The sequence below is a fragment of the Molothrus aeneus genome, chromosome 3 (assembly GCF_037042795.1).
Source record: "Molothrus aeneus isolate 106 chromosome 3, BPBGC_Maene_1.0, whole genome shotgun sequence".
Taxonomy (NCBI): Eukaryota; Metazoa; Chordata; class Aves; order Passeriformes; family Icteridae; genus Molothrus; species Molothrus aeneus.
Genome location: NC_089648.1, coordinates 101,273,124 through 101,294,872, shown reverse-complemented (window position 1 = coordinate 101,294,872; position 21,749 = coordinate 101,273,124). Strand labels below are relative to the sequence as shown.

General features: G+C 41.4%; 1 protein-coding gene across 4 annotated transcripts in view; it reads left to right on the top strand.

Annotated features, from left to right (window-relative positions):
* The first annotated feature begins 15,019 nt into the window (after positions 1 to 15,019).
* The window catches only part of EPHA7 (EPH receptor A7), a 163,035-nt gene continuing 156,305 nt past the window's right edge, over positions 15,020 to 21,749 (top strand). For all 4 annotated transcript variants that reach the window (XM_066547497.1, XM_066547498.1, XM_066547493.1 and 1 more), the window contains exons 1-2: positions 15,020 to 15,318; positions 19,346 to 19,410. In XM_066547497.1, the coding sequence (XP_066403594.1) occupies positions 15,222 to 15,318; positions 19,346 to 19,410 (162 nt within the window). In that variant the 5' untranslated portion in view covers positions 15,020 to 15,221. The remainder of the gene's footprint in view (positions 15,319 to 19,345; positions 19,411 to 21,749) is intronic.

Below are 21,749 nucleotides of genomic sequence, written 5' to 3'. Positions count from 1 at the left end.
AAATATTTTCATTTTATTTTGGGATTTCCTACAGGAAAACAAAAAATACAGATTTTTCAGCACAATCTACAGCTTCATTTTTATGCAAAAATATCAGTCAGGTTCCTTAGGACACAGAAAATCCTGCAGACTACCATGTTCTCTACAAAAATACGACCATAACATGCCAAGTACATGTTTGTGCCTAGGTCCCATGATCTGTTACAGAGGAGAGGCTATAATTTTAGTAGAAAGGAACAGATTGTGTGAGACAACCAAACAGGCAGAATTTATACCATAACATTTCCAGGTGCATCACTTGGCTGGTGAAATTCACCCAAAAGCTGTAGCAATTTCAACATGCTCGTTAAAAATGTGCAAGAGAAGGCACAACTGGAGACTCTTCTGTATTTTCCTCAAAGGGACACCAGAGCTTCTCTCTTCACTAAACTTCAGCCTGCCTGGTACAGCACTGTACCCACAGAAGGCACAAGTGTGCATATGGCAGAAGGGTGGCAAGTCACACACTGCCTGCTGGCTGTGCATCAAAATCAGCTGACACCACACATTCTCATAAGCTGATATGCTTTCCAGTCATCCCAAAGTATCCTATAGGGCTGTTTCCATTCCAGTTCTTCTCCTAACTTCAGTCCTATTCATAGTAAGAAATCCTTTAACATGCATACATGGAGGCTTTGAGTTTTAGCCTGTGAGCATGAGAAATAATACAGGTAAAGATTTAAACAAAACCCAGCAGCTACTCATACAAGCAGGCTAGGGACAACACAATCCCTCAGCCTCCAGGGTCTTGTAATTTCTTCTGTATGTCCATAAGAAAGAAGGAGTTTCTCCATCAGTGGTTTTTTTTTGTGCTCATGCTCCTGACCCCAAAGACTTCCTATTATGTACACCAAGCACTCTGGGCCAGCCCTGACCACTCACACACTACCACTGTGTAATACACACCTTCAGCCAAGCTAGGCTAATCAAAAGAGAATAATTCAAATGCAGCATATTCAAATGAACTCTGCAGTGAAAGAGAGAGCTAAAGGACCTTTTTGATAACATTTGCATGTGAGTCATTAAGCAGATGCAATGCTTAGAATGAACATTGCTCAGTAACTCCTCTTCATTTTTTGTTGATTAGGCTATTAGTTAACAATAGTCCACAAACATTTAGATATGTTTTGAGTAATGAATCACTGACTGCTTTTGTTAAAGTTTGGACAGATCAATAATTTTTAGGCCAGAAGTGATGTGTTTCATCCTCATCCATGCTATGAAGTTCCAGTTGTGGCTATTGCCAGTAAGTGGCTGATTTTTTAAGTTCTACAATGGAGATTCTAGTTCATAACAGATACAGATACAATGGAATAAAGGAAAATAATCCTCTTTTTAGAAATACTTATATGTGCTGCAAGATATGGAACTTTTTAAAACAGTAATTATCTTCACAAATAACCTTTACATTTTTTACATATCACATCTTTCAGTCTCAAAAATAATCAGCAATCACAAATTAACATACACTTATTTATGAATGTCTATGAAAATTTACTGCTTGGCCACATTAATTCTGGTTATACCACACTAAAATGCAGAAGAGACTCACTGCATACTGCAGAGAGGTCTGTACCACATTTTAACTTTTTACAGGTGTTCAGTAAGTTTAAAATATAACACCACTGTTTAAATACCTGGAAAAGAGAATATTTTTGAAAGAAAATTTCATTAAATACTTATTTGTCTGTTCACTCAACTCACCTCCCTTTATTACCATTTGCTTTGGTTTCACCCCTTTTAGAATTTGTTTTTATATTCTTAGAAGATAACATCATATTTTGTAAAGTTTCTACTGTCCTCAGCATGGCCAACATTGTATAAAGACAAACAAGAAATGGGTAAAAAAGTGACACACCATAACTACTCCCCACCTGAAATATTAGGTAACTTATTCTCAAATAAAGTAGAAAGATTTTTTCTCCACAATACCTTAAGCATCAACTGTCTAAATTAGTCAACCTATCAGCCTAGATTTTAACTATCATAAATACTGTTTTCTAAATAGAGTAAACCACAAGATCATGCATTTTGTTCTTCATAAATTCTGTCTTCAAGATCATGCATTTTGTTCTTCATAAATTCTGTCTTCTACACAAACAACAGGTTTATTTTCAACACAATAACCATGTCATCAATAAACTTGCCATTGTACATTGAATATCTTCCCTCCATGAACTTTGTTCCCTTTTTTCAATCTACTTATTCAAATCTATAGTGTCTTGGTAATTCAGCTTGAGTTTTGGCTCTAGGGTACTTCCTCTCCTCAGCCAGTCAAGTTTGCCATCTAAGATGAAGTGAGAGATGTGGTTAATGGAGATGCTGTCTGGTTGTACACGTGGATCACACATGCCAGCCTCTCATTCAGTCACTGCAAGGTTCACTTCTGGTAATTGGTAGGTTCATCTGCAGGTTGATTTGCCAGGTAGCAGGCTGTGATCTAGTGCGGGCTTATTCCAAGGCTACTATTAGGAAAATAACTTTTCAGCAATAGTGGACAAAAGAGTATCTTATTTTTCTCTTACTAAAGAGCTCATCTAGGACAGCCAGCCAAATACTGTGTCTCTTCCGGAACACAGCCTATGCCCCCTTATAAACCAGGAATTTTTTTAGGTATGTGATGTGCAGGTATCAGTGTACATCTATACACTGGTCATCCAAGGCTAGCAGCTCTAGAGGTATAATAGTCTTTGTCAGCTTGAGGGTCTGGCCCTCTCAAGCTGGATTTCCCCATTTGGAACTGGCAAACTTCATCTTGATTACATATTTCAGTTGTGGCCAAACCAACCTCTAGCTGTCTTGTCAGTTTGAATAACCTCAAAATCTCTATCTGCACTAGTGAATAAAAGAACAGTGTGGAATGCTGCCAAACATCAACTATTTGTGCTGTTAGATCAGAATGTGGCCAGATCAGCTAGTACTTTCCTAAATTATTCCTGGGCATGGGAAGATGAAGTTCCCCATGGGGAGCCTGCAACTGGGTAACTGATTTGGTGGCTCAAACAGTTGAGGAGTGGGGTACAGAAACTCCTCCACCAGGCCACCAGTGTGAGACAACATGCACAGACATGGCTTACCAAGACAGATTTAGCTAAAGAAGGTAAAAAAAAACATGGCCAGATGCCAGGAAACAGGATGTCCTTATCATCCTCTCAATATCATACAATTGTACAAGAATTTGGGTTGGAAGGGACATTTAAAGGTCATCTAGCCCAACCCCATGCTATAAGCAGAAACATCTGTAACTAAACCAGGTTGCTCAGAGCCTTATCCAACAAGGAATTGAACGTTTTTAGGAATGGGGCATTTATCACCTTTCGGGACATATGTATGTGGGTAGTCCTGTCTTCCAAGTACAGAACAACATGAAAGGACAACTGCATCACCTCTAATATCCTTGAGTAGAGAGAATGTACTTAGAAATATCAAAATATGGTTCTGGTCCTCTTCAAAATGCCCTTAAGGAATTCTCCCCATTTCTGTCAGAGGCTTCAAAAGCCTGACAGGACATCTACCTTCCTGAGTCATAATACTGAAGAGCCACAGCACTACTGACCATTACACTGGTTGGACTTTCTAGCAATACTTATTTTTGCACCCTTGAGAATCAGTTCTACAGAAATAGTAGGCTCTGCTTCAAAGTCCTATAAGATCCCCGTGGTCCAATGTGTTTTGGATTAGCACATATTTGGATGAGCTGGAAAACAGGTCTCAAATCCTTGATTAGTAATGAAATTGAAAGACATAACCTAAAAGGATTAGAAGACTGAGTAAAGAATTTCTGCAGTCCTATTGCAACCCTATTGCAAGCTGAACTCACACTAGAATAGGTCATCCTTACAGGGACAGAAAGGAAAAAAGGCAAGTTTGATCCTTTATGCCATGGAATCACAGTTCCCCTGATCTATTAAATTGTGTCCTTTTAAAAAATTATACATACAAAAAAGTAATCAACAGAACTTCTCACTTCTGTTTCTTTTGAAGCCTACCAACTGAAAAAGGTAAAACAGATTTTCTTAAAGTTTTGTGAGGAAAGTATAATCCGATAGCGAAAAGTGTGAACAGCAAATTTCATCCCAGAGTTAATTTCTGTAGCCCATTTATAAATCTTTGAAATACAGGTTTGTAATGGAAATACTGACAGACCCTTAACAATAGTGCTGCTATAATGAGATTTGTCATTTATGATTAATTGAGGATAGTCTTAAAACATCTTTTCTAAAAGCATCTTCTTTTCATCGAATTTATTCCCCATAAAGCTATATCATAAAAATCAGTTCCCCAATTTTGTCAAGTGCCAGAGACATTCTGCTTATTTACCCTTAATAATAATCCAAGTTTCTGACAACTAATAATTTTATCTACGTCACTTCAATCAAACTGACTTTATTGAAAACCTACAAAAGCAAGGCTTAGGAATCTGCAGTGTTTTTAATGATGTATTTCTAATTGCAATATTGTTTTAAAATCTGTGAAATAGAAATGGATTTAAAACAAATGTATGCCTAATGATATGATTAAATTAAGAATGAAAAAAAAGTATGGTTAGCTGAAGACTATCTAAAAAAAATGTTTCATTCTAAATGTTTCATTTAGTACATTAATACCACTTTGTGAATGCAGTTCGTTTACTCTAGTGTAATTGAATTTGCTTGTTAATCTGTTTCCGAAAGGTGTTCAAAAATACAGCTGTGCAAAGCAAATGGAATTTTACAAAAATGAATATTTATGAAGATCCAGATTTCCTTATTCCCAAAGGAATGCTCAAATTTTACTCTAAATCTTTAAAAAGATTTTTTATCTTGCTTCTTGCTTATATTAGTGATGTGGGCTGCTTATTAATCAATGTTTAACAATGTAATTACAGCTGGTTTTAGTCTTACCAGATAACACAGATTAATAAATGACCTGCAACTAGTGAAGTGTGTAGAAAGGGTAATGAATTCCTTCCATCACCACAATAATTTATTAGTAATAAACAAAGAGTATGATGAATTAGAAGAATTTGTAGAGTTTCTGACTATTGCACCAAAATTTCCAGATGAAAGCATTTAATCATGCAGTTTTCATTCATTTATTTCCTTTGTAGCAATTCTGTGAGCTATACTGTGCTGGGATTTGCTTTTCTGATCTGTGTTAAGATGTCCATTGAAAGCCAGGTTCCAGAGTTTTATATCAGCTCACACTGCTACACACCAATCTTACCTGTCACTGAAGTTAGTGTAACTTTGATGTGAACTAACTAATTTCAAAACAAAATGTAGCCAAGGAAAGCTGTCTCCTCACTGGTCAGAAGTATATGGAATTCCTTTGGACAACAATATGCAGCTGCAGGTGAAAAGAAGCAGTTATTGAAGCAGCCTGATTAATGTGACCTAACTGTCAGCAAAGTGGGGTTATCACACATATCTGCATGCTAGGCAGATGTTGCAGCAAAAAGCATAAGCAAATGTAATTTTAAAACAATCTTATTATTTTGGCCTCCTTATCAACTCTTCTCGCTTTGCACCATTTGTATACAGACAAACACCTTTTGAAATCAAAGCTACACCTTTCTGAGGATTCTATAATTCCCTATGAACAGCAAAACCGAAGGTGAGAAAAAAGGTAAGGTATAGATAATAGAGCACCTGATGGCATCATTAGTAATTGCACCAAACAGCAACTAAACTGTAAAGTGACTATGACAGTACCCACAGTGATAATCCAGTACACCCCCTGCACAGCACAGCACAGCAGCCTCCCCTTTTTGTGTCTTTACTCCTAGAAGCTACTCCTCTTCCCTGAGCTGCCCCTCTCCCTGGTTCAGCAGGGCAGAGGAGGAGGCAGGCTGTACACTCAATCTTCCCTCACTCCTCTCATTCCTCCAACACACTCTTGAAACAGAACCAAAATAGTGAGAGAGCATTCATGTAGATCTGCTGTGCCCTGAGGAGAGTGAGGATGCTTCCCAGGACAGGCATAGCTCAGTGAGGATGGGCAGAAGAAGGCAGTTCAAACATCTCATCCCTGACTGTAGGTTACTGTCTCAACTATAAGTCAAACTTCCTCAGGAACAACTCTCAGCCCCCTAGAAAAGTCAGGGGGAAAGCTAATGGGGGAAGAGGTGGAGAAAGACCTGTCCATTCTCACAAAAGAATGCAGAATTTTTGTTCCTTTAAAAAAACTAATATTATCCAGATACTTGATTTTTTTTTTTTTTTAATATCCAGATAAACAAATTTTGAAAGCTTTAAGTGGTGTACCTCATCATAAGTCTGATATCTTAGCAGGTGCATAAAAACACCAACTCCAGGGGTTCACATCAGGTAAGGCTCAGGCTCACAGCACTTGGTAATTGGAAGCGTGTGTGAAGGACTGTTAAGAGAGCTCAGGACCTACTGTGCTTTGACCAACATCCAGCCCTATTACATATGTGCATCTAAACACTGCACTGACTTTTATGAGGATTGTATAGGTGGAGGAATTGCAACAGTGACTCTCAAAGTGACACAGTGACAGAAGCATACCCAGGGGGAACCTGAGGGCACATCAATAGGGAATTCAGAGCAGAAATCAGTAAGAATGTACAAACTATGCCTAAAAATATGCATAGATTTCAGTAGGTTAGAATAGGCTGTAATGAATTATGTAACTGTCATGAATTCTTGCCAAAAAGCCCCAACTAGCATAATATTGTTGCAATTATGTCAATTCACAGGAGATAAGAGACTAGCCCTCTGTAAACAGTGTTTCGTGCATGAAGCTGTATTATCTCTACATTCCATTTATCTAAGACTACTGAATTTATGAGGAAATTATGTATGTAGACACATACATATGCATATTTGACAAATAAATGTACTGAAAAGTCTCAGTATGAACAGATACGGTACAGTACTTGTTTTGAAAGAAAAGTATCTTAAATAACCTCCTAGTGAATCCAAATTCAGATGAAGCTCTTGCCAGCTGCCAGCAGTTACTAACAGGTACAGTAGAGGCAGTGCAGACTTAAAGCTATGTTCTGATTTCAGCAGGAAGGAATGTGACAAACTAGGGTATTTTGCTGAGCCTGATTAAGCACCTAAAATCTAGCTTAATTATACTACAGCTGGCTATCTGCAAGGCACATTATATGGCAGGACAAAGAGGTAGGAATACCAGTAAAGCCTCCCTGTTTCTCTCTGAGAGAGGAAAGCCTTTGCATAGGCATGCCATGAGAAAACCTTCAGAGCACTGACTTGCAAATCACAGCGAGGGGCAAAGAAAGCTAAGGCCAAGTTGGGGGAAAGAAGAGTGGATTGGGGCAGGGCTCCAGACAGCAAAGGCTGAAACTGGTCCTGCAGTGCACCAGCCAGCTTTTGAAATGTGCCATAATTTTACAGGACCTCTGAGCATTTCAGAATACAATGAGGGCATTTTCAGCTTACCAAATGAGAAGGTTACCTAATTCTCTTTCAGCCTGCCATGTCCTTTGAGAGTAAATTTTAAGAGGCACAAAATGGCAAAGTTTTGGGTGGTTTTGTTTTGGTATTTCTGTTTGTTTGTTTGTTTGCTTGTTGTGTAGCAACATTCATTGACAAGCCTGTGACCATTTGGGGAAAAAACAAACTCCCACTACCCGTATGGGATGATTAGAACGATATATGTATATATGTTAACAATGAAGAAGGGAAAAGAAGAGTAGATCTTTTCTCCTGGAATTCAGGAGGTAGATTTCTTCTAAAATATCCTTGGCAGATGCCCTGGGTCTGGTAGACTACCTTTTTTTTTTTTTTTTTTTTTAATCTTTTAATCTTAACACTGGAAATTCACTTAGGTAAGTGGGTTTTTTACTGTGGGGCTTACTACAGTAATACAGCAGGTATAGAAATTTTTCTGGTAGTGTACAAATGAAATAAGTGAAAGAAATACAAAATCATATTACCTCACAGAGAGCATAAATGTGAATTCTTTGGTTTTAAGGTTCAATCTGCCAGATATATTTATTCATTTCCATTTCCATAACATTATTTGTATATTTGGTTATATTTGAAAATGTGTAAGATTAAGATGTAAAATGTAATAAAGAAAAAGCTTTAGAAGTGAAGGGAAATAGAACATGCTAATTCATGTATCATAACAGAAGATGTTGTTAATTCATGTGTCACAGAAGATACATGAATGTTTTGAATTGTACTATTAGAAGGGAAAAAAATAAAGTTTCAAATAAATTGGTACTAGATAGTTTCTTTAGTCTACCCAAAGAAGACTGTTAAGACCAAAATAATTACAGAGTGCAAGGCAGACACCTGTCTAAAATTGCAGTGTAGCTTCGAGATAGAAAAAAAAAAAGTGTATTAAAAAAGAAATGGTTAATTTAATCATAAACCCAAGCAAATTATAGGATGCTCCAAGATATGTACTATGAGTAGAAAATATATTTTTTACCTATCAGATAAATTGTAGACAACAATGTAGCAAAAGATTATTCAGGGTAGCCAGAATTAAGAAAAGTTATGCATTGGATTAGAAACACTAACTCTAAGCAACTGGGCAACACAATGACAGATGAATTACTGTAGACAGCTGCCATATTATTCATGAGAAAGAAGGAACACAAAAAAAAATTGATGTGTAAGATTGCACACCCCACTGCACCATTTAGCTCTTTTAATCACTACAGCTCAAATAACCTTCTCAAGAAAAACATGTGCAAAAGGAAAAATAAAGTATTTCTTGAAAATAAGTGCTTTTCACCTGAAACAGCATGAAAAATACTTAGTGTTAAGAGTGTCACTCTCATTCAGTTGGAGTATCACCTAGCTCTCATCTAGATCAATGGAAGCACTTACATCAGGAAAACATTATCTGAACTGAGGCCTTAGATGGGAAACAACTAAGAGCTTGCTTGGCATATGCATGTGAAATTATATTAATTAAAAGAAAAATAAACTATTCAGTGGTGTAGGGGGTGAGATTATCAGTTTGTGGTGCATGTTTTCATGGGGATAGAGATAGCTAATGAAGGAAAGAAGGGGGCCAGAGGCAATATTGCAATACTGTGATTTATATTTGTCATATTTACTCAGCCAGGCAGGGGTTAGCTTGCCCTTTAGGGTCTACTACAGCAAACCCTCTTTTCTTCCTTATACAGCCATGTAGCTTAATTTTATAGGGCATTTGCATCATGCCTGCATTTGTATGAGAAGATGATTATTTTACACAAACCAGAATTGGCTGCAGAAGGAGTTTGTTAGGTACTTCTATTAACCTTCGTCACACTACAGTAAATACTAAAGAAATCACATCCTGAAACTACACTTGGCAAATTCAAGCCAAAAGGAAATGCATTCTGAATAAAGCATTACTTACCCATGAAACACACTACCATGTGCACTTTCATATTTAAAGGGGATAAAATATGCAAGGTCTTGTGATTAAATGTATCTGGCAAGCATCAAGTATCTGAGGACAAAACAAGCTTCAACAAATTAGTATGTGTATTACTTGCCAGAAATCTGGTTTACTTGCAGTGGATAATGAAAGATCAGTTTTGAGGAGAGGTAAATCCACAGACCAAAACAGAAGTGGCAGTACATCTGCATGGGAACTTGACAAGAGTATGAGAATACGTGAAAGATGACAAAGAGGGAAATCTGCAGAGGGTTGTACTCCTGAGAGATGCAATTCTTAAATTATTCTACTTCAAGGAACACCTTCTCCCATAAACTTTGGCAGCTTTCCTGTCAGTAGTGCTGCTCCACATCACTACACTTCCTGGATCTAGAGGTGAAAGCACTGGAACTCCTGCCATTGCAATCTGTAGTTTCTCTTTCAGAACTAAATAAGGGTTATTGCATCTGTTCTTTTATCCTTTCCCCTCCTACCTCCTAACACAGAAGGAGGATTGAGGGAAGAGATGCTTTCATGCTCTTTCACAGAAGGAAATTGAGAGATTGAGACTGACTGTAAGAGGAGGTAATATATGGAAACAGGAAATCTACTGGGTCTGATTTTTCACCTCAGCTGGGCTGAAAGAAGGATCTAGGGCTGTCACAGATGGAAATGATCAGATGTCACTTGTGCTGAATAAGAACAGGAAGATACTAACCTCACTGGAGCATATTGTTAGAGTTTATCTGTCACTTACAACTAATTAACTAAAATACAAATTAGCTGCCCTTATGGTCAGGCTCTTCTGTGCACAATTTTTAGTATGACAAACATCCTAGGAAAAATTGAAGCTTTAAATCTTACAAAGAATTGAAGTCAACAAGGAGCTTATATGTGCAGATACTCATTGTTGCCTCCAAACACAAAGACACTCTTTTAATTCATAGGGGAGAAAGGCAAATTATCTCCTTTCAGAATATCTCCAGATGCTATCACAGGATGATGGCACTGGCTTGTCCTGCTCAAGCTTCCCAGGGGAAGGTCTGCAGCACAATGTGATATACTAAAAGACTCTGAAGAATGATCAACAAAGAGACAGTATGTTCTCCAAAGGCTCTTGTTGCTCAGTAAAGCAGTTTCCAAATTCAGGTTTATCAGGGGAGGCAGTCTCACAGCACTCAAATGCAGCATGCTTTTGGACCCTCTACAACTCTGCTCTCGTTCCTCAGGAAAGGCAAAAGCTTTTTTTGTTCACTGTATGTTTAATTTGAATTTAATTTTTGCTGTTCTATAGAATGTATTTCATTTCCATTAAATGGCAAGATGACACACCATCCTACCTCTATTTCTGTACTGTTTCTCAAAGTGTATTGAAAATTCATAGATTTGGAAAACATGATCTATGTATCTATTTAGCACAGTACAACTTTAAATCTCCCAAAAGAAAATTTGACAGTGAATTTTTATTACCATTCTGATATAAGTAAAGATTTTAAAGTGTGAAGCTTAACAGCACTATTTTTGATTAGTGTTAACTAAAATAGTTTTTAAAAACCCAAAACCAAACTGGCATTTTAACTAGAAAAAGAACGTTTTATATGAGCATGCTTTTCAAACAAGCCAGTCCCTATTCTCTAAAATTTCTTTATGAACAATAATATGTATTTAATACATTGTCTTCTTTACTATAATAGTTACTCTGATTTATTAATCCACCAGATTATCTGAAATTGACAGTGTATGGAAAATCCATCTCTGGTCTAGATCTGGAATGTAAGTGCCATTACATCTGTAAAACTAAATGCATAGTCTGATATAATGATTTATTATGCATACACAACTTACAAGTGAAATGTCACAAAGACACAGAATTTTATATTAAAAAATATACAAAAAATTGACAAAAATTGCACAAAAAAGTGTACTGTGTATTTCATAGAAAACCTTGTGCATGGATAAACACAGCTTAGGGATTACTTAGATTAAGACCAAAAATTCAGGGTTTAGAAAGTCTTCTTTTACTACTTAAAACTAATTTCTTCTTTTGCTACTGTAAAACAGAGTTCAAGGGTTGTTTTCTTTTTTTTCAAAACCAGTCTTAAGGATCACTGTACTGTGGACTGAACCAAGACTCAACCTGATATACAGAAACAGTGTCTGAGGCTAACCTTCAACAGCTTTTTGAAACTATTGAAATTTCACTTCAACGCTGCACAAAGCCAGAAAGAAAGAATTAATGAATCCTGCAAGAAGAAAATTAGTGAAAACAGAACTTTGTAACAACTTTCAAATTATGCTCATTTCCTTACATACACTTGTGTAGCACTTTAATCCCATATTTCTTGTGCCACAATTTCAGACCAAGTTTTGGTGGAGATAGAGTTAGTCAATTTTAAGGAGGAGGAAATTATTTAAGTATTTTTCCAAAGTCTGGTTAGAGCTTTGCAATTCAGCATAGAGAAGCTCAGCTAGCACGAAGTTAGTACCAGCATAGGGAAGCTTGGTAATGTCAAGAAAATCATTCTAACTACAAGCAAAAATAAAAAACAGAATCTGGCCTGTTTTTTATTTTATATACAGGAGAAAAAGGACAAAACAGAATAAAGAGACAATCTTGGATTACATTGTTCTTTTCCCATTAACCATTTATTTTGGTGGTACCTGAATAGTAACACATTGAATTGAATGAAATTCCCAGGTCCTTTTTTCTCCTTCTCTCAGAGGTTTTGTTACCAAATCTGAAGATTGTAGTCAATTTAGCCAGAATATTTTTGTTCAGTAGTATTATATCTCTTTTCTGTTTTTCTTTGCAGAAGATCTAACACAGCTGGATGAGATGCGATACAGGATGTGCATCCTACAGAATACAATGAAGTATTAGAAAACATTACAAATAAACAGAGAAAATGGAATAATCAAATTCACTAAAAAAGATTTCAAATTCTTCATCAATTTCACAAAGATTTAATGTGAGAGAAACACAAAACAACATCCCCAACACTAATAGACACTCTCGGTGCATATGGAATGCTTTGGTGTAATAGTCAATACATCCATAACTGCTTTAACAAAGCAGTACATATAATATATCACCTTTATCTTTATTTACAGTTATCAGGAAGACAGGACATTTAAAATGGGTTGATCAGAAAGAAGAATATAGACTTTTTTTTTTAATCTTTTATTTAGTTTCATTTTATGCTCACTCATGTACACACACATCCTTTGTGTGGTTAATACATTTACATAACTTTGAGAATCCTTGTATATGTGTATGATCTGATACATCATATATCATACACATACAATATTAGATTGTATAAAATAGTACAGTATAATCTGTATAAATGCAGGTGATGTAAAAAATAATTGTCTGGCCTAATACTATATGCAGGACAGGAAGACACCTCGTTACCATTTAAGCCTTTCTCCTGTAAATATTTCCATTTAGCAAGTTTCTACATTTTTATAAACATAGTCATTCAAAACCTCAGTGCAATTTTTTTAGTAAATTCTTTGGGGTGAAAATTGTCTTTTTGGCTTAGTGACATAATAAATGCTAGCACTTCATGCTAGGAAATTGTGGAGAACTAACTAGGCTGAAGACTTCCTACATCTTCGTTAATCACTGTTACAATATATGCAATGTGAAAACTAACTTCACCCGTGAAAATTTGCCAAGAAGTCACAAAATCCTTGCGTGTATTTAAAACAGCCTTTTAAAAAGAAGATAAGCCTACTCACTGTTCTGCACAGCTCCCCTTTCTAAGTACACATGCATGAGGATGGGTATGACAGACGGCAGAGGATGAGAAAACCAAGAGTCTGCACTATGCCTACACTTATCATGGTATCCAAAGTATCAACAGAGCATTCTGAATGAAACACAAAAACTGTCATATTCTAAGCCATATTAATTATTCAGCAAGTGAAAGACATACAGCATATTTTGGAGCCTCTCTCTACACTCTTCTCGGAAGTCACAAGGAGCCCGCAGGGAAAGTGCTCAAAACCCGGAGTATGGTGGCTGTTAATCCGTCAATGCTGAGCATTGCAATATTGTTATTATTTGTACTAGTAATTCTAATTTTGTCTTATCTACCTAAAGGTTCCACAAACAAACCTCCCCCCAACTTAAATTCCCATTTATGGCATAACATTTTCTATATGAGGCTCCGCATCTACGCAAGGCGTGTTTCAGATTCTCGCACAATCTTGCCACCGAATTGCAGTTACACCCCTGTCTCTTCGCTGCCTTCGCTTGCTTCCGAGACGACAGTCACTAATTCTGTTTATATCGCAGTGTCTATCCTTCGAAAGGACACGACCATGGACCTTTAGCGGAGCAGTACAAAACCCGGTCCATACCGCTCGGCATCGGCCCCGGGAAGGTTGCGCGGGACAGAGGTGGAGGAGGCAGGGGCCGAGCAGGGGGCGTAGAGCGGGGACCGCAGCTGGGGCCGCCGCCTCTCGCCGCGGGGGCTGCGCGGCCCCGGCCCCGGCGCGGCCCGGGAGAGGAGCGCTCGCACCGAGGCGCCGTGCCCCGCGCACCGCGCTCCGCTCCGCGGCCTCCTTCGGGGGGAGCGGTGAGTTTTTGTGTCTGTCCCGCAGTTGTTTCACTCCGAAGGAGCGAGGCGTAGGTTTGGAGAAAGGAAAGCGGAGGGGTGGGGGCGTGATGGATCCCCGGCAAAAGCTCTCCCGGTCCGCAGGATGAGCGCTGACAAGAGAAATTTGGCAAGTTCCTCTCCCCCTCGGGTTTCACTTTTTTTTTTTTCCCTCCCCCTCCTATTTGTCTCATTGTTAGAGGATTACACGCGCTTCAGGTTACACCCGGAGAGGGCAGGGGGGAGGCAGCCTCTCCTTTCCCACACAATATCTATATTGCCATTAAACTGTTCTTCACATCTGGGGCAAACGGGAGACGCGGGGCGGAAAATACGAACGCAAAAGAGGGAAGGGATCCCCAGTGATGTCAGCCCCGAGGAACTTGGCTGTTGTGGCAGGGCTGTCTCAGGGAACCATCCCGCAGCTTCTGCCCAAGTTTCCCTTTCTGTGGCAGCGACCCAGGTGCGCGCTCAGCCCGGCCACAGGCGGGCACCGCGCAGGAGCAGTGCGGGAACCCGCCGGCGGCTGCTCGGCTTCGGACAGAGGCCGGACCTGGCAGGGACCCTTCTCCCTCGCTACCCCGGCGGCTGCGACGCGGAGAGAGCACAGGGAACCCTGGGGGGGGGGGATGCACGGATGTCCCCTCGCTCGCAGGACGATCCGGGCAGTCGCTCCCAGGCGTGCGGGACAGCACCGGGAGCCGCCCAGGCTCGGCGCCCCGCTCGCGCCTCAGCCCCTCCGTCCCGGCGCTGCAGCCCGCGGCTCCCCGGCACCGGCAGACACCCGACACCGCCGCGCGCTCATTGGCCAGCGCCGCCGGCCCCGCCCCCCTGGCCGCGGCGACTCAGGGGGCGGCTCGGCCCGCCGGCCGCCGATAGCCGCTGCTGATTGGGCAGAAGGCGCTGTCAGTCACGTTGAGGGACGGGCCGCTCCACGGCCGAGGCCCCGCCCCCTTGCCCTCATTGATATTATCGGCGCGCGGCGCGGGCGGCCGGGCTGCAGTCGGGGCTGGCGGGCGGCCGGCCCGGTGCGGGAGCCGGGCAGCGGCGCGGAGGCGGAGGAGAAGGAGGCGAAGGAGAGAAAGGCAGCCTGGAGGGAGGGAGCGCCGAGCCACAGACTAGCACAGCAAATTCTCCACCGTCCTCTAGCACCCACCAAGCGGCGGCAGTGGCAGTGTCTAGGAATAGAGAGCTAGAAATATAAAATCACCCCGCTCCTGCACTATGGCTTTCCAAAGTAGGCTCCCTTCTTGGATTATTTTGTGCTCCGTCTGGCTGTTCCGCTTTGCACACACGGGGGAGGCACAGGCTGCAAAAGAAGGTAAGGTGATGCGGAAAACAAAAAGTTTGAGCTTATTTATTGCTTTTGCTCATGAAGTCTGTTTGGTGGCTCAGTAGGGGACCTTCCTGCCCCTGCTAGCTGCTTATCAGCCCCCCTCTCAGGAAAAAAAAAAAAAAAAAAAAGACTTTTTAGTTGAGGTGGGAGGGTGGAAAAAACACGGCATTCACTGGGGGCTGTGCCTGTGTATGTGTGAGGGACCGGGACAACTGCTTTTGCTCCCAGGAATGAGGTTTGCGAAGCATTCGCACGTGATGGGGAGGAATGGGGCTGGGAGAGCCCCCGGCCCGGGTATCCGTGCCGGGGAATGTCGCTTTCCCGTGCCAGCCCTGCTCCTCCCGAGGAGGTGAGGGGAGGGCGGCTTTCCTCGCTGCTCCCTGGGCAGGGGCTGAGGGCCGAGTTTCAGGGCTCGGGACGCTTGGTGGGAGGCAAGGCGGAGCGCGGCGCTGGGGCTGCGGGGCGCTCCCCGCCGGGGGCCTGCAGCGCTCCTCCGGCTCAGCGGGGCCGGGCACAGACCGCGGGAAGGAGCATCGGGGTGCAGTTTGGCACGTCCCAGCCGTGCAGGCTGGGCATGTATTTAGAGGATACATACAGCCCGGCTTACTGTGCCTGCAGTGTGTGTGCTCTCCCCCGGCATCGCTGGAGAGAGGTTTAGGGTTCTTACACCATCTGCGTAGCACAACGGAGCTTCCCCGTTCTCGTCAGTCCTATATTGCTATCTGTGTAAGGCGCACCCCGCACATTTGTTTCCCCCGCGCACGGAGACAAATCAGTCAGTTTTGTATCAGAGACTGATGGAGGTGTTTAAAATCAATTCACAAAGCCCATCTGGGAGTCTCTTTTTTCACGCTGAGAAAATCCGAAATGATTTAAAGGAGCGCCCTGCTCGCGCTTGACAGCCGAAGGCGAAGGTCCGTCTCCATCTTCGGCGGGGGGGGATGAAGACACACACGACATGACATGGGAAGGGGAAGGCAGGGCATTTTCGGTGCCTCTGCATATGTATGCGTTTGGGGTTCCTCCCCCCACCCCCCCGCCTCAGCTGGATGCGTCAGTATTTTTCATTAAATTTCTGGCATGCAATAAAATATCATTTGGAGCTTTAAAAAACGCCTCAGTTAAAATGTACTCTGCCCTTAAAAGACGAAGTCGATGGCGAGATTAGAGAGGGAAAGAAGAAGGAGCCTTTCCGTAGCAGCATTTCGAAAGTTTATTTGGAGGGGCTGTAAAGCACAGAAACCCTCCCGCGGGGAGCACTAACCAGTAGCCATGGGGTGGGGAGAGGAGAAGGGCTGGGCAGTCGGACAGGGAGGCAGGCGGGGAGGGTGCGGGCTGCCTGTGCCGCTCTGCCCTTCGGCTTGCTCCGTCCTCGGAGCTACGCCGGTGCTTCCCACTGGTAGCCTATCCCGGCTTTTCCTGTGTTACGCGTGTGTGGGTGGTTATATATACATCTATACCTATGAGTGTGCGTGTATAATGTCTGTATATTCGGGGAAAATCACCTAGCCAAAGGAGGGTCAGGAGGGGGCGAGCGGCAGACAGGGATTGATAGCGGCTACCTGCTGCAAGCGCAGAAAACTCTCGCGGAAGAAAGAGCGAGTTAAAAAACAAAAACCAAAAACAACAAAACAAACCCAAAACAAAATAACAACAAAAAAAGTAACTTTGCAGCTTCACCGCCGGCCTCGCCGATGGTGGCAGCAGCCCCGCGTGGTTTCCTACCCCTCCCTGCTGGGTACGGGAAAGGGATGGGAGGGGTAAAGGCTGAAAAGTTTTCCGAGTTTCCTTTCTGTAGCTCAATAGAAGCCGTGGTGAGATCCCAGAGAGGAACGGGGCAGGGTCCGTCTGTCTCTCTAAGCGAGAAAGTGACCGCGTTACCTGCGGAGCTCTCTGCCAGCTGCCAGGACGCTCAGGTCCAGCGCGGACACGGGGAGCGGGCTGTCTGTCCGCTCCGTGGCTGCGGGAGCTCCGGGCTCCCTTCTGGGGCCGCTGTCCCGGGCGCTTCCTCCAAAGCCGCGGCTGTCGGGGGTGTGGCGGGGGCGGCCGCGGGACCGGCGCTCCGCTGCGGCTCGGCCGCCAAGCCCCGCTCTTCGGCGCGGGGGCGCGGCCGCCTGCGCGCAGCTCCGCGCAGCGCCGGGAGCGCGGCTGCGGCTCCCCGCGGAGGCGAGAGGCCGCTGCTCCCCGCCTGCGCGGAGCCCCGCTGAGCCCATTGCCCGCGGCCGCACCCCCGCGCTTCGCCCGCCGCCTCTCCGCCTCCCTTGGCGCTCCGCAGCTCCCCGCGGAGGGAGCGCGCAGCAGCCCTGGTGCGCTCCCGGCGCGGGAGGCTGCGGAGCCCCTGCGGCTGCCGGCGGGGGGCGCGGGGCGCGGCGCCGTCCCCCGCATCACTTCCCCGCGCTGCTGAACGAGCCGGGACAGCCGCGGGTCTCCCCGCGCTGGGAGCAGGGCAGCAGCCGCTGGCTTGGAAAGCTCTTCCTCGGTAACTTTGGATGCCAGAAGGAACGCCACGATTTCTTTACAAGGGGTGTTTGCAGAGCAGGGGTTTCTGTGTTGGGGTTTCTTTTTGTTTGTTTCTTTGTGGGTTTTCTTTTTGTTTGTTTTGTTTGCTTGTTATCTTTTCTTTCTCTGATGTGCTCACCCGTTGCTACGTGGTGGAGAATTACTGCCAAATAAAAAGTATAATGAATTGCAGCCGTAGCGTGCTGGTGCTGAAACGGTTAAATTTTTGGTGGTACCTTTTTTTTCCAGGACCATTATAAATGTTCTTGTTTAACAAGCCGCCGCATACACCACCTGCTTTTCTATAGAAAGTGTTACAAAGTAAAGCCCCTTGAATCCAACCTTAATGACATAAGCAGGTAATCTTTCTAGAGGGAGACTATCAAACTTCCTTAATGAGTAGTTCCACTTCATTACTGAAATACAGGCCTGGAAGCTACCTTTTTGTGTTCAGCTAACATGCCATGTGTATTGCTGAATGAATTTTTAGGCATCTTTTTAGTAATTCAGTGTTATTTTGTGTTAAATTCTTCTTGGAGAAAGGGCCAAAGCTAGAATTAAAACTGTTTTGTTAGACCTGCAAAAGTTGCTTCAAGTTACAGCCTTAAGTCACACATCTAAATATCTTAGACAGCACAGAAGTGCTGTGTATAAAGTTATAAATAGCTTTATAGCTAAAGGTATATGGAATAGCTTCAAATTAGGAATGCTACTAAAGAGCTGGTTTATTAGGCTGTGATTAACCACTTTTGGAGGTAGGGTTACATTTAGCTGAAAATAGTTGTGGTACTGCTAGAACTGATGTCTTTCTGTATATAAATGTCACCATGATGTGAAGATTTTAGGAAGCTATTACCATAAAGTGAATTAGGCTGATTTTGTGTATGCGAGGTGTGAGGTAATTGCAGAGTCTTTTATTTTCTATATTCCTGGTTGTCATTTATTTGCAGAATTATTGCTGCTACTTGTGAAATAAAAATACTTGTGAAAGTATTTTTCATTTTGACACTCAAAAAAGATCATTGCTTTTTCAATGTGACTTTTGGCGAGGTATAGACCAGTCCTGTATAAATCAGTTTGGAAATGCGTTGAAATGTCTGTGTGCTTTAAGCTGATTGTAATGACCAGCATATGGAAAATGTCCTTATGAAAACGGAGAGGGAGGGAGCATGCATCTTAATGACTGATTAATAGTACTTCAGAGCACTAAAAATCCCTCACTCTGTTTTAAGCAATGAAATTGTAAAGATTTATGTATTTACTCTCACGTATAAGCAGATATGTGTGTCTGCTTATATGTGAATGGCAGAGAATGATTTGTCTGTTTACAAATAAATAGCTAGTTGGGGTTGCAGATAATTTTTTTTAACAATAGGAAGAAGAACTATTAATCCGTACAAAAATTATGTTCATTCTATCACTTTTTAAAATTTGTCTTTTGTTCCTTAGTTTTAAATCCACCCTTGTTATGTTTAACAAGCTGTGGAATTTCATTTTTTTTCCTTTTTTTTAGTAATACTGCTGGACTCTAAAGCACAACAGACAGAGTTGGAATGGATTTCCTCTCCTCCCAATGGGGTAAGTACTGCAGGCAAAACTTAAGTTCCTAAAGATGAGTAGTCAGTTTATCAAAGCAGCTGAAAGACTTGCTTTAAACTAGTTCCCCCTCATATTTCTCTCAGTAATCATACCAAGTATTTATGGCTTCTTCATTTTTAGAATGAAACTTCAGGTTACACTGTACAAATGTACAAGCCAATTAAAAGCAAGTGGCTCTTTGTAAACTTTTATTACTTTTTTGTTTTGTAGTGTATTTTTTTGTGCTGTAAAAGGATTACACTGTATGTTTATAACACAGTATTTTAAATCACTTTTTTTTCTCCCCTTAGTAACAACAGATCTGCTTCTGTGTGGAAACTTTCTAAAAATATGTTTTTCATTTTCTGTAGAATGGGTGATCATAAATTTGTTTACGATGTTTTCTTTGTAATTGAATAGCACAGATTGAAGTGCTCTAAAATAAAAACATTTTTACTGCAGATGTGTTTGAAATGACATTCCAAACTTGAAACATCCCCAAGCCTTGAGGAGCTTGATATCTGGAACTAGGCACGAATTATGTGGTTAAGGCCACCTCCAGCTTGCGTACAAATTAATCTTATGGCATTCTATGAAATGTACCATTGTAAATTACACCATTATAAAAATGAGATGTTTAGAAACATCAGTTTTATTGTCTTATTTATTATATATGTAAAGTTGGGAAATGCTGCTTTCAGTCTGAATTAAAAGTGTTATAAAACCTCTTATTCCTCAAGCCTTGAGGAAGAACATTTTCAGAAAGATATAATGGATATATTGTCCTGTCTTAACTCAGTCCTATATGAACTTAGTCTGACAAATCATAAATTACATGGACAGTTCTTGCTCATGGAAACAGTCTTGCTGAATCTATTGTGACGCCTTGCACGAACAGGAACCTGGGGGATCAGTCCCTTAATCTTCAGTTCATTAAGAAATCTGAAGCCAGAAGAGCGTGAAGTGTGAGTAGGGATATAAAAGTGTAACAAATCCTTTAAATAAGAATGAAAATGTGGAAGTGTCTTTCTTTAAAAGCAAGATTGTAGTATCAATACAAGCATAAACTGGGAACTAATCTAAGGACTTCGGAGGGAATGTAACCCAGGCTCAATGTGTGTGATGGCCAATAACCTCAGCATTAGTTGCTTGCGCTGATTGAAGCCTTTGCCAGAGGAGTTTGGAAGATTACCTTGGTGGCACTTATATTAAGCTAACCTGTAGATAATGAAAGACATGTCAGCACGTGTTCCACATCAACATACTGAAAGATGAAAGTAGGGTCCAATTCAATAAATAGTAAAAAGCAAGTTTCAGAGGTAGAAGTGAATTTCAATCACAAATTAAAAGTGAATCAAAACTAATGGCTAGATTTGCATGTGTGGAAGTGTTCAGAAAAAGTTGTCTGTAAATTAACATAAAACTACCATTTTAATAATGTAATTTTGAAAATAAATGTTTTTATAATTTTAATTACTGAATTATTTACTATGCAATAAAGACTTCATGGGAATGAGCACAGAAAATTTTGAGAGAAACTACTGCATAATCACAGTAGAGAATATATCAGTCAGACACTCGTTAAATGCCTCATTCAACTGCAAATGCTACATTTAATGCTGTTAGGATAACGAAGAAGTTAAAATACCATAAATTGAAACCAATAGAACAGGGCATATTCAAACAGATTTGCATGTATAGCACCATATTTTGCAGCAAGACAAAGAAAAGCGGAGTTTTCTTTCTGTGAAATTGTTCACTATAAGAAAACTTCAATGGATGGTGGTCTTACCTGCCGTAGGTGAAAACATCTTGAAGTACTGATACATATTTTTTTTGCTGCAGACACTCTGATTGCATAATTGCATCATAAATCACATTTCCCTAATTTTTTTGCTTTGGCAAAATATGGAAAGATAGTTCCAGTGCTTAATGCTAGGGATCACAAAAAGCAGTGGTTTTTGTGTGAATTTATTATTTTTCTTGATTGTAACATAAGAATCTCTTTGATGCCAGCTAGTCTCATGTAGTAGGATTTTGACTCTGAGAAAACACATTTGTGTTGTATTACGAAGAGTAGGTTGATTTTGTAAAATGTATTTTGTTTGTTGCTTTCTTTTTTGTTTATTTCAGTTTGTTGGTTTTTTTGAGGAGGAATGAGGATTTGTTTTGGTGGAGCAATCCACATCAGAACTCAAGGAGACAGATTCTGTTGTGTGGTGCATGAGAGTCACTTTCATGTTAAAGATGGAATGCATTGTCTTACTGAATATCTCCTTGCAGAATCTGGCTTGGTGTTTTAAGGGAAGAATGCTTGCACAAGATAAAATATAAAACAA